At 52.4% G+C, this 13278-nt stretch overlaps 1 protein-coding gene across 4 annotated transcripts in view; it reads left to right on the forward strand.

Moving 5' to 3' along the window:
• Positions 1 to 13278, forward strand: part of EIPR1 (EARP complex and GARP complex interacting protein 1) — a 121295-nt gene that overhangs the window by 38688 nt on the left and 69329 nt on the right. The window contains exon 1 of one of the 4 annotated variants that reach the window (XM_019827970.3): positions 13064 to 13127. The exons of the other annotated variants lie outside the window; for them this stretch is intronic. Coding sequence (XP_019683529.1) covers positions 13079 to 13127 — 49 coding nt within the window. The 5' untranslated portion in view covers positions 13064 to 13078. Of the gene's footprint in view, positions 1 to 13063; positions 13128 to 13278 lie in introns of those variants that run through there. 4 annotated transcript variants of the gene reach the window in all.

The following is a 13278-nucleotide window of genomic DNA, read 5'->3' on the forward strand; positions in this document are numbered from 1 at the left end:
ATTAATGTGCTGTTTACTGCTCCTTCCAGATCGCTAATGAAGATGTTAAATAAGACTCGATCCCCAGAGCAGCCCGCTGGACACCTCCTCGCAGCTTAATGCCCCGTCATTTATCAGCACGCTTCGTTTATGTCCTTCCTCCGGGTTCTAAACCGCGAGGGGGTGCTTCGACAAAGCTCAGTTTGAATTCATTTTTCCAGTAAGACTGTAAAAAATACTGTGCCACATTCCTGCCGCCACCCCAGATATGCGATCTGCTTTGTTCTTCCACAGGCTGGTGGTCTGCTCTCCGCCCTCCTTCTCACCTTCTCCCTGTGGCAGAGAGGGAGCGATTAGCGGCCACGGGTGGCGAGGCCAGACCGACCTCTAGATCATTCCTGTCTGAAGGCGTCTGGCCGTATCTCAGTCTCCTTGGGTCACGGGGACAGACCGGCCTCCTGCTCCCTGTGTCCTCACGTGGTCGTCCCCTGTGTGTCTGTGTCTTTGTCTTCTCTTCCGCTGGATTAGAGCCCACCCAGATGACCTCACTTAACTTCAAGGCCGTGTCTCCAAATACATCACGTTCTCAGACACCGGGGTTAGGGCTGCACCATGTGAATTTTGTGGGACCCAACTCAGCCTGTAACAGCTGTGGAGTATTTGATTGATCCATTTACTTACACAGGAGGTTTGGGGAGAGGGTTTCATCTGGATTCGGTTCTCAGACCCAACGTTGGGTAACCTGTCCGGCCCTTACTGCGTTCCTGTCATTTCACGACGCGGTTCCTTGAAAGGGGCACAAGCTTCGCTTTTGTGTGTTTGTGTAAAGGCCAGACCTTGGAGGCCCGCCGCCTGTTGGGCTCAGGCATTTCACTTGCTCACTACTGAGACTGCAGTGGGATTGGACAGGTGTGGTCAGGAGGGACCCGGCAGGGGATTCGGCCTGGGGACAGTTCGGTAGGAGGTGTGGCCGTGGGTGTAGCACGCGGAGGCCTGGCTGAAATCTGTGCCCAGGAGGGTTAGCTCCTCTGTCCCGTGCAGCCTGCTTTGATGGCGGTCCCCGGGCAGGTGCCCGGGGCTCCGGGACAAAAACACGCTGCGCAGGCGCGAGGTGGCGGTGGGTGGCATGCGGCCAGGGCAGCCCAGGTGCAGGCACTGTGCCAGCAGCAGTTGGACAGCTGGGCTGGGGCGGTGACCACACCTGTGCTCTGTACCTGGAGAGAGCGGGACTTCCCAGGCCAAGGCTGGTGTCCTCCTCCCTCAGCCGGAGGGGGGCTGGGGGGGAGCAGCCACTCAAAGGGCAGGGTGGAGTGAGACGTGCAGGCCCCAGAGTCAGGGCGGGTCTCAGACCAGGCTGTGTTTTCAGAAGATGACCCTGGATCCGGAGGGGATGCCCGGGCCCGAGGGAGAGCCCTGCTGCTGTGCCTGTGCGTGTCGTTCTTGTCATTCTGTGGTCCTGTGACTCACCAGACGTAAGATCACGCCAAGACAGTCTTACAAAACGCTGCAAGTACTGTGAAAGGAGAAAACGCTTCCCAGCAGCTTGTACCATTTCAGGGAGACGGGCCAGAGGAGGGTCTTTAAAATAAAAAACCAGGGGGCGCCTGGGTGGCGCAGTCGGTTAAGCTTCCGACTTCAGCCAGGTCACGATCTCGCGGTCCGTGAGTTCGAGCCCCGCGTCGGGCTCTGGGCTGATGGCTCGGAGCCTGGAGCCTGCTTGGGATTCTGTGTCTCCCTCTCTCTCTGCCCCTCCCCCGTTCATGCTCTGTCTCTCTCTGTCTCAAAAATAAATAAACGTTGAAAAAATAAAATAAAATAAAATAAAAAACCAGAAGCGTAAGCCCGAGATGGAGAATAAAGGGGAGAAGATGCGGCCTGGGGTTGGTAAATCATGATTCTTTCCATCTTCCGTGTAGCTGGCGACTTGCTTGCCTTGGGCCCCGTGGCGGGCGGGTGAGTGGCAGCTGGTGTTACCGCAGCGGGAGTCGGTGTCGCAGCCCGTGTTTGGGGCCGAGCATCCCACCAGGGCCGGGAGGCGGTTTTCCGCAGAGGAAGGTGGACTGTCAGGAAGACCGTCGATCACGGCAGCACGGGGTCCTCGGGAAATCAGAGCAACGAGGAGCTGACAGCAGCGGGCTGGGTGATGCACGGCCGGCACGTTGGCCCTGCCCCTGCTCACAGGTGGCCCGGCTCTGCTCCGTGGCCGGTGCAGCCCTCCCGGGCCCCAGCGGCTCAGTATGGGGATGGCTCGAGCCGTCGCTGGGACTCCGTGGGCCTGGGAGTCGGGGGCGGCTGGGAGAATCTGTGGCCCCTGCCGAGTGCGACCCCAGAGTCGGGGTGCGGGTCAGACGCACGTGCTGGCACAGCGTGTCCTAGCCTTGCCCCCTCCTCCACCCTCCCTGCTTCCCTCCTTTCCCTTCCCCTAGGCCCGGCTGGGCCTTCCTTTCTCATCCCAGCGCTTGTGATTCGAGTCCTAAACGCATCCCAAGCTGTGAGCTGTGTGACGAAGTCCAGTCTGGGCACCGGCTCTCGTCCTGGCCCTGGAGGTTATCAGCTCCGCGGCCTCGAGCCCTGACGTCCTTCTGTACCTGTCAGGCTGGGACGACGAGGACGGGATCTCGTGACTCCTCTCGTGACGTGCAGGCCCCCGTGTGCCAGGTCTTCTGCTAGCTTCCCCGGACGGCCTTTCTGTGCTGGGCTCCCCGTCCGTGTGTGGGCTCCCTGTCCTGGGGATCCCTCCACACCGGGTTCCGGGCCCCCAGCCCCCCGACTTCTGTATTCTCGGGCCGCTTTTCAGGCCGGCCTCTCCACCTTCAACCTCCGGAGTTCCTGCAAGGGTCCGCCTGTCACGGGGGTGTCCTCCCGCAGGGGGCCCACCTCGTCCTCCGTGCCCAGCCCCTCCCCGCACCTGCACGGCACTGCCCCTGTGGGTGGAGCCTCGCCCAGCTCAGTCACTCGTGGCTCAGCCAACTCCTGGTCCTGTGTCCGTGGGGCGGCGATCCGTGGTGAAGCTGAGAGGGGCGCGTACGGCACCAGGAGGGCCGACAGAAAACACGTGACACCCCGTTAAACTTGAATTCCAGACACGTAGGGGTGATTTTTAGTGTGATTATGTCCCGTGCAAACTGTTTCTGTACTTTTCAGTGTGGTAGCCCTGGTCGGAGGACACGCTCCGGACAGAAGCTCAGGTGCCGTGCGCCCGGGGGGGAGGCTGGTCAGGCAGTGGTCTGTGGCTGTCAGAGTGGCAGGTGGGTCGGCAGCTGTACCCTTCGAGGGCTTTCTTCAGCCCGGGCCACCAGAAAGAACTCCCGGGGCTCCCAGAGTGCAGGTGTTGGGTGTCCCCAGCCATCCCCCGTCTCTGCCGGTGGCGGCCCTGCTGGGGACCGCGTCTCCCGGCCGGGCTGGTGCTTCTCACAGCCGCACCATTTAATTTGCACCTCTTGCCACCTGTCCCTCGGAAGTGGCCGTGGTGGTCACGGTGCCTGTTTCCTGCTCTCCCGGGACAGCCCGCCGGTGCTCAGGTCTGCGCGCCTGACTCCGGATGCCGTGGGTGGCACGCGCGGGCCTGTGGAGCCGCAGCCGGTGTGTGGGCTCGGCGCCCGCCGTGGGGGGCTGCCCTGCTCCCACCCGGAGGGGCTCTCCAGAGGCCTGATGTCTAGATTTTGGTTCAGTTTTGCTTTGCATGGAAACGGTTTTGTGAAGGTGGTCACGTGCCTACTTAACGATTCTGACTGCAGAGAAGGCTGTGCAGCAAAACGTCAATCTCCCCTCCACCCCTAACCACCAAGCCCCACGTTTTCCTGCCGGTGGCACCACTGTTACCCCCGGGGAGTCGAGTAACTCAGAGTTAGAGGTGGGGGGGGGCTCATCCAGAAGGAAGCGGTGTCATCTCGAGTGGCCGTATTGTGGGGAAGAGCACGCAAGTTACTTGGAAAACCTGAAAAGGAAGATGTGTGTGAACGAGCCCTCCTCACTCCACCGGCACGTTCCGTACAGCCCTCGTTGGGTCTAGTACGGAGTCAGAAACGAGGCCCTCAGAGGCCCCGAGGCTCTGGTGAGACCGGGGGCCGGGCGGCTGGGGAAGGAGGGCGTGAGACCGCAGGCGGTCGGTAGGCCCCACTGCCCCTGGGGCTTCTCCACCATCTGTCCTGGACACTTGACGTGTTACCACTGGAGAGCCTGTCCTTGGAGCGTTGAGGTGAGTGGCCTTGCAGGCAGCTGCGCTGGAAAACTCAGAAGGAAAGAGACCTCAGTTCCCCGTCCGGACTGCGGGACTCGACGTGCTGGGGCCATCTCCCTCAGCGCCCTGGCAGGGCCGGCCGTCACCGAGTCCCTCAGGCGGGGAGAAGGGAGAGACAGGGTGTCCCCTCAGCCTGCCCAAGCCCCACTCGTGCTGTTGTCCCACCGGCAGCTTTTGAGGGCCTCCTGTTGTAGGCCAAGTTGTGGTCATTGAGGACCTGAAGAGGAACGAGGCCTTCAGGGGGACCCCCATCAGTAGGAGAGGGGGACCATGCATGACCCAGTAACCGGCAGAGCAGGAAGGAAGTGACCGCCCAGGGCCCGACGGAGTTTTTTATAGTGTTCATTTATTTTTGAGAGAGAGGCAGAGTGCAAGCCAGGGACGGGCAGAGAGAGAGGGAGACAGAGAATCTGAGGCAGGCTCCAGGCTCTGAACTGTCAGCACAGAGCCCGACGCGGGGCTTGAACCCACAGACTGTGAGATCATGACCTGAGCCGAAGTCACACACCTAACCGACTGAGCCACCCAGGCACCCCTGAAATGTTTTTTAAATGTGAAAACGAATCCTTTCCAGAATCCCCAGATGCTTGAAAGTGTGTCGTTTGTACATTCAGTACCTCGTTCCTCTGCTCCCTGGCCTACGTCAGGACTATGAAGTTGCTTTCGTATGAAGTTGATGACGTCGTGAAAAATTTGGGAATTTGCAGTCTCTGAGTGAATTTTCTATTTGATTTTGAAGGGAGAATCTATAAAGACTCTTGCTTTTAGTATCTTACTTACATCAGACCCCTTGACTGTTTACGGGAGCTGGTCTTGGATGGAACGGTATAGCAGGATAAGATCTATAGAGATTTCCAAAGCCATATCCACTTTCTGTAAAAATCTACACAAGTTACAAAGCCCAGATAATGCATCTAAAAACACACTGTGTGTAGGGAAGAGTTGCTAAAAGATAAGGAATTAATAGTGGTTTTTTTTTTTTTTTAATCCTCTATATGCCGTTGGAAAATCAGATGAATTTGCGAGTGTAAAACGTAAGACCAAGGGGAGTGAAATCCTGGCTTGTTCCTGGCCGTCAGCGTGTGAGGTGCTGGAAACCCTTCTGCCTGCACACGGGTGGTAGCCTGGTTACAGTCACATGCTACGTTGCACTTTTCACAGCACTTGCCACGCCATTTCAGTGTGATATTTCTGGTAATCTTCTGAGTGTAGACATCTTCATATACCCATTTTATAGATGAGGAAATACAGGATCAGAGGAATTCATTTGCCTGGAATCTCATAGATAATATACCAGAATCAAAGTTTCCAGAGAAAACTACCATTCCCCCCCCCGCCGTCCCCAACGATGATTTCTCCTAAGGTGTGGAAAACTTAGACTGATTTGTTAATTTGAAAAATATATATATTTTTTGGGAGGAAAGAATAGAAAATTTAGTAGTGTAACAAAGTTTAATACATAAAAATAATCTTAAAAAAATTTTTTTTAACGTTTATTTTTGAGACAGAGACACAGCATGAACGGGGGAGAGTCAGAGAGAGGGAGACACAGAATCTGAAACAGGCTCCAGGCTCTGAGCTGTCAGCACAGAGCCCGACGTGGGGCTCAAACTCATGGACTGTGAGATCATGACCTGAGCCAAAGTTGGACGCTCAACCGACTGAGCCACCCAGGTGCCCCCAAAATAATCTTTAAATATGTGTGAGATACGAGAGATGTTGTACCCAAGTATAAGTGTGCCCTAAAGATCATACAAACTTACTGTAAAGTTCAGATTCACTTTTATTTTTGAGTCATCAAGACTTTTAAAAGGCTTTGAGGGCAGGGGCACCTGGGTGGCTCAATCAGTTAAGCGTCCGACTTCAGCTCAGGTCACGATCTCACACCCTGTGAGTTTGAGCCCCGTGTCGGGCTCTGTGCTGACGGTTCAGAGTCCGGAGCCTGCTTCAGATTCTGTGTCTCTCTCTCTCTCTGCCCCTTCTCTGCTCATGCTCTGTCTATCTCTGTCTCAAAAATAAATAAAAACATTAAAAAATATATTAAAAAAAAGGCTTTGAGGGCTTACTGATACTTCTGTACTAACAAGTTAAAAAGGAATGGTTTTTACGATATCTTAAATATCCTATTCTTTGGAAGCCATTTGTGTTTTTTTTTAGATTCTAGGGGAGAAGAGACAGCAAACACCTGTTTGCTGTGGTCGGTCCTCACTGCCCCCTGAAGCCCTGTTTTCTGCCCCTAGTTCTGCACTGAGCACGTACTCCCAATGTCTCAATCACTCCTCACCTCTGCTCTCTGACACAGTGTGGTGATGTGTGGGTTGACACCTGTCACTCAGACAGGGTGGTAGCCGGCTGCTTCTGTCCCCAGAGGGACTGTGTTAAAGACAGAATGTTTCAGTTCAGAGAGTCCCAGGGAGCTTCCCTGACCTCCGTGCAAGCTGCCAGCACAAGGGCGTGCAGCCACACTTACTCAGTCCAGTCCAAGGAACAGACTCGTCCCGAGGTGTCTCTACTGATGCTTTACCCACGTTGCTGTGTGTTTCCTGACCCTGCGTGCGTGTCTCCGTCTGGATTTCCCCTCTTGGTGGTAAGTCGTACAGGCGTTATTAGATGAGCAGGGAGTTGTGAGTCAGTGAGTGAAATCCTCATCCCGGGGGGGGATGTGCCTTTTGGGGGTCAGTCCTGGTCCTGGGCGGGCAGCGGCCGTACGCGGGCCCCTCCCTGCCTCTTGTAGGGACGGCGCTCTGGACGATGCTTTGGAGGTTGGGTGGTTTTGCCAACAGTGTAGTTGGGTTGTATGTGTGTGTAGTTTTTGTTTTGTCTCTTGGCCCATCTTTGTCCTTTCCGCCGACCTACTTAGATCACGTGCATTGAAATCTCTGGTGGCTCAGGGCTCAAGCCCAGCATCTTGTTTGTTCTCCTCACTTATCGCTGGTCCTGTTTCTCTCTCCTCGCCTTCTGCGGGCTACTCGAACGTTTTGCAGAATTTCATTTTGATTTATGTACGGTGTTTGTGAATGTACTGTGAGTTTCAGTAGTGTTTGCTTTAGATATTACAGTTTACGTACACGACTTACCAACTCTGCTTTGGAAGACGTCTGGAACCTTTTACTATTAGGCCCCTTCGCCCTTTCGACTTTTCAAATATAATCATCTGAGGTGTTTTCTCTTTATTCATCAATCATCACATGTAGTGTTTTATATGTAGTTACATGTATATGCGTGTATGCACGTGTACACACATGTATGTGCATGTGTATATACATATATTGCACACATGTGTGCATATATACACATGTGTGCTTATACGTGTCTGTGTGCGTATATACATATACGGTAAAACCTTAGATTGAGAGTAACTTGTTCTGTGAGTGTTCTGCAAGACGAGTGAACGTTTCTAATACATTTTAACTTGATAAACGAGTGACATTTTGCGATAGGAGTAGTACGTGACACTGAACGGCACATGATCACAAGTGAGCCAGTGGTCTTTATTCCCCCCCCCCCGCTGAGGGATTGTGCGTGATCGTCAATGCAGTGTCACTTTCCTGCAAAATCCTCAAAGGAGGCAAAAGCAAGTGTCACTGGATAGGTCCCTTGTTAAAGTTGCACAAAGAGAAGAAGATTCCATTGAGCTGATAGAGAGCAGTGCTTCCGTTAGTGAGAGAAAGTCGTCCTACACACTAACCCTCCCCTCTCTTGTCTCCCTCCCACCAGCCACAGAGGTTTTGAAAGGTAAGTGCAGGTTGTTTGTTTTAATTATTTTTCTTTATATTTTGTATTTTTAAAAGTTTTGTATTATTTTACCGTATTGTCACCACCATTTTTATATAAATATTTTAGGGCTGTGGAACGGATCATCTGAGTTTCCAGTATTTCTTATGGGGAAATTCACTTTGATATAGAAGTGTTTTGGATTACAAGCATGTTTCTGGAACGAATTATCCTTGCAAACCAAGGTTTTACTATATGTGTGTATATACGTGTTTGTATAAATGCATACACATATATGAGCGTGAATATATACATATGTGCGCACCTACACACATGTATGCGCACATATACATGTTTGTGCACATATACACATGTACGCACATTGAATATTTTCCAGCCCTGTTCTCCCCACCTGTCCTGAGATGTCACGGATATGAATGTTGGCTCAGCTGTTATCATTCCACAGGTTTCTGAGACTCTGTTTATTTTGTTTTTTACTTCATTTTCTACCCAGCGTTCAAGTTGAGTATTTTCTATTGTTCTGTCTTCAAATTCATTGATTCTTTCCTCTGTCATGTTCATTCTGCTGTTGAACCCATCCACTGAGGTGGTTTTTTTTTTTTTTTTTAATTTTGGTTACTGTATTTTTCAGTTGTATGACTTGCATTTGGTTCTTTTTTATATCTTCTCTCCCACTGGTGAGGTTTTCTGTTTTTGTTTTTTTTGTTTTTGTTTTTTTTTTTATATTGGTTTGGAGTATTGGTTGCTCACTGTAACATTTTTATAATGGCTGCTGTAAAACCCTGTCAGGTAATTCCAGCGTTGCTTCCTCTTGGCATTGGTGTGTGTTGACGGTCTGATTTTCCTGGTGCTTGGGAACTTGTGGATCTTGTTCGAGCGGGCACACCACCTGTCCAGGTCTAGGGAGCGGGTCTTGTCTCACTTCCGCGTGCTGGGGTTCCAGTGACGGTTTTTGGAGCGCTCACAGTGTGTTCTTGGTGCCTCTGGGGCTCCCACTGATCCCTCAGAGGGAACGGGAATTTACAAGCCACGGAGAAGACACTGACAAGACTATCTGGATACTGAAACAAAGGAGGGACGTGGGTCAGAACTATCGGATGGTTTTCAGCCTGATTGTAGGAAAGACCGCCTTGGTGTTATCGGTGGTGACAGAGGGCAGGGAGGAAAGATCGCCAGGTTAACTGTCCATCTGGTGCCTTCTCCTTCCCCTTGTCCATTCCCCTCCCTGGGAGGTGCTAGGCCCGAGACTGGGGCCCCAGTTATTAAGTGCGTGGGGGACAGGATGGGGACAGAAAGTGGAATCTCAGTTGCCAGAATCACTTAGCTCGGGCTGGTGGGGCAGGCGAGCCTGAGGAGCTCCGGGGTTCACGTCAACTGTACTTGTCCTGATGGTGCCCTGCTGCACCACGGGCTCTTCCTGGGGCCTCGCAGCCCTGCTGGACCTGCAGGGTCACCTGTCCTCATGCCCTGGGGCTCTTCAGCCGTTTGGGTCTGTCTTTACCTTTGTGCTTGGGGACAGTATACGTTTTCTTACGTCAGAGTTACAGAGTTACAGGATAGGGAAGGTGTGGCCGTCCAGAAGTCTTCATTTTAAACAACAAAAGTGTTTTTGTGACTCATACTTCTAACCATTTTTAAAAATTTGAGTAGACACACAATGTTGTTACATTAGCATCAGGCGTGCAGCACAATAATCTGACAGCTCTATACGTTGGGCTGTGACCATCACAAGTGTAGTCATCATCTGTCCCCGTACGACACCGTTACAGTATCGCCGACCGTGTCCCCTGTGCTCTGCCTCTCATCCCCGTGACTCACTCATTCCGTGACCAGAACCTGTGTCTCCTCCTTCCCTTCACCCGTCTTCCCCCTTCCCCACCCCCATCCCTCTGGCAGCCACCAGTTCGTCCTCTGTACGTAGAGGTCCGATTCTGCTTTTTGTTTGCCCATTCATTTGCTTTGTTTTCTAGATGCACGTATGAGTGAGATCATACGGTTGTCTTTCTCTGACTGACGTATTCCACTTAGCATGATAGGTCCATCCATGTTGTGGCAAATGGCAAGATTTCATTCTTTTTTATGGCCAAGTAATAGTCCACAGTTGTGTGTGTGTGTGTGTGTGTGTGTGTGTGTGTGTATTTATTTATTGATCTCTTTTTCATTCATCAGTCAATGGGCACTTGGGCTGCTTCCGTATCTTGGCCACTGTAAATAATGCTGCAGTAAACATGGGGCTGCAGGTATCTTTTCAAATTAATGGTCTTCATTTTCCTTGGGTAAATACCCAGTAGTGGAATTAATGGATCATAGGGTAGTTCTAATTAAAAAAAATTTTTTTAATGTTTATTTACTTTTGAGAGAGAGAGAGAAGCAGAGCACAAGTGGGGGAGGGGCAGAGAGAGGGAGACACAGAATCCGTAGCAGGCTCCAGGCTCCGAGCTGTCAGCACAGAGCCCGACGCGATTCTCGAACTTCTGAACCAGGAGATCGTGACCTGAGCCGAAGTCAGACGCTTAACCCACTGAGCCACCCAGGTGACCCAGGGTAGTCCTATCTTTAACTTTTGGAGGAACCTCTATACTGCTTTCCACAGTGACTGCACCAATTTGCATTCCTACCAGCAGTTCAAGAGGGTTCCCCTTTCTCTACATCCTCACCAATACCTGTTGTTTCTTGTCTTTTGGATTTAGCCGTTCTGACAGGTGTGAGGTGATACCTCTTCCTGGTCTTGATCTGCATTTCCCTGATGACGAGCGATGTTGAGCATCTTCTCGTGTCTGTTGGCGCCTGGATGTCGCCATTGGAAAGTGGTCCATTCAGGTCCTCTGCCCATTTTTAATTTTTTTAAAAAATTATTTGTTTAATAGTTTATTTGTTTTTTGCTGTTGAATTGTATAAGTTCTTTATATAGTTAGGGTATTAACCCCTTATTGGGTATCTTGTTTGCAAGTATCTTCTCCCATTCAGGACGTTGCCATTTTGTTGTGTCGATTTCCTTTGCTGTGTAAACGCTTTTTATTTTGGTGTAGTGCTAATAGTTGTCTTTTGCTTTGCTGTGAATCACTGTTTTGGTTGATGGGGTTTTAGGAGAACTCATCTCTATTATTTAATTCCATGTGATTATATAAGATTCAAAAAATCTTCTTTTTAAAAGTTGGCAAGAACTATTTACTTGGGTCTTGTACTTGTTTTTAATTATTGTAGCTGTGTTTCTGTGTTGGCTAAAGTCATACTGTTTTGAAATAGAATAAAAGCTATTGTCAGATAATATGATGGAATGGTGTACTTAGCCAGCAGAGGGCGAAGCTTTTCTGGGATTCGGAGGCCATGATATTAATCACGTCTCCCATTGTTGTCATTGTGCCTGGGGGAGAAACGCTCAGAAGTTACATTGTGGACATCTGACTCTTGTGGCTGCTTGTCGTCTTTTGAATAGCCCTCCTATATTGGGGGAAATTCCTAGGTTATTAGCCCCATTTCCCATTATGGGAATAAGAAATCAAGTTTGCAGTTTCCCTGTGACTAGGACCATGCGTATGACTGAGATGCTGCCAGTCACAGGGGGCCACACGGGACAGCGGTTGGCAGTATGAGTGGCTGCAGATAGCTTTGGGGCGTGGGGGTCATGGTGGCAGCATCGCAGGTGACTTCCAGGTGGTGGTGAGTTCCTGGCACACCGGGAACACGCCAGTGGCCTGAGTGTGACAGCGGCAGCTGTGGGGCGGGCTTCGTGATTGCTGGGTGGGGACTGCACAGCTTTCCGGTCAGGCCAGTGCCTCCGTGTGGTTTCTAGCCCTGCTCCCCAGGGCTTAGGCTTAGGCTGCTCCTCCGGCGTGACCGCCATTGCGGCTCTTTCCCCTGAATCCAGAAATGATCTCTTCATCTGCAGAGGCCGCTTTTGTGGATTGCACCTGAGGTCTGATAGGTACGCACTAGAGGGGGCTGTTTGAGACCCCGAAACTGGGGATCTTTACATAAATTGGCAGTGACCGTGGCCACGTAACATGGGCGGAGTGTGACCGGCGCTGGCGCTGCACTTCTGCCCGTGAACGGTGGCGGGCGGCCAGCCTCCGGTTAGGGTCCCAGCTCCCGTCCTTGCCTGCGGTCACCCGGCACTCCCTTCCTGTCGACCTCAGTGCCGGCAGGTCTGCTCTTCCCTCTCACTGCTCCCGCAGTACGGATTACTTGTACACTACGTGCCAGAGCCCCTAGCGTCTGGGGCTCCATCCTGACCTTCCGGAAGCTCCCAGCTGTGTGGGGAGGATAGACACCGAGCTGATATCCACCCAAAGTGACATCGCCCCGTGGCAGGTGTTCTGAGGGGCGGGGGGTCAGAGGTTTAATGAGTCCTCAAGGGGCCACGGGACCCCACTGAGCTCTGCTGACAGCGGCCTCTTTGACAAGGCACAGCCCTCCTGCTCACTGAAGGGTCTCATTGTTGTCACCGTCCTTTCGCGTAGCGTGTTTTCGCCGACCTCGTTTAGGAGCAGCCTGCTAAAGCGAGTCAGCGCGGTGAGAAGTCACACAGGAACGGATGGAGGGACGAAACAGGAAAGCCAGTGGGGTGGAGGAAGGAGACGGCGAAGGCACCGTCCCCGATGTGGAGGACGGAGGCCCCGTGAGCGCTCTGGGACCTGGCGTATGCCGCACGAGCTGAAGACGCGGCGGCCTCCGCTCTGGCCGTCCAGGAAGGCGGGTGTCTTGGTAGAGCGGGGCGGGTGACCCGTGTGGTTCCCAGTGCGTGTGCACGTTGTGTTCACGCCGCGCCGCAGTCTGGTAGGTGTGCAAGAGCGTCACCTCTGAAGAAAAGTACGCGCCTTGATTTAATAATACTCTTGTGCTAGAAAATGCTGACCATCGCCTGAGCTGTCACTGACCACGGATCACCATGACGAATACAGTGACGGGAGAGTTTGAAATACTTACTGCGAGAATTACCGAAACGCGACTCGGAGACAGGAAGTGAGCACGTGACCGCGGGGCATGGTGGCCGAGAGACGTGCTGGACGCGGGCCAGGGTGGCCACGGACCTGCCGGCCGCACCAAACAGCGTCTGCGGCAGAGCGAGGCGCGCCTGGAGTTTCTTCTGAGTAACGTGAAAGGAGATCCTTCTAGAAATCACCAATGAAAACATTCCCAAACCTCAGTTTTCACTCTCTTCTCGGCTTTAAAGGTGAGCTTTCCGTCAGCCAGAGTTTCCCCAGATGTTGGGGCACCGGCACCCTCGTCACACTCAGAGCTGGTGGGGTTCAGGGAGGTTCGCTGTACCGTGTCCAGAAGTTTTCAGATGGCCGAGTCGAGAGTCCTCCTCAAGTCACCGTGGG

This window comes from Felis catus, chromosome A3 (genome assembly GCF_018350175.1).
Source record: "Felis catus isolate Fca126 chromosome A3, F.catus_Fca126_mat1.0, whole genome shotgun sequence".
In the NCBI taxonomy this organism is placed as follows: domain Eukaryota; kingdom Metazoa; phylum Chordata; class Mammalia; order Carnivora; family Felidae; genus Felis; species Felis catus.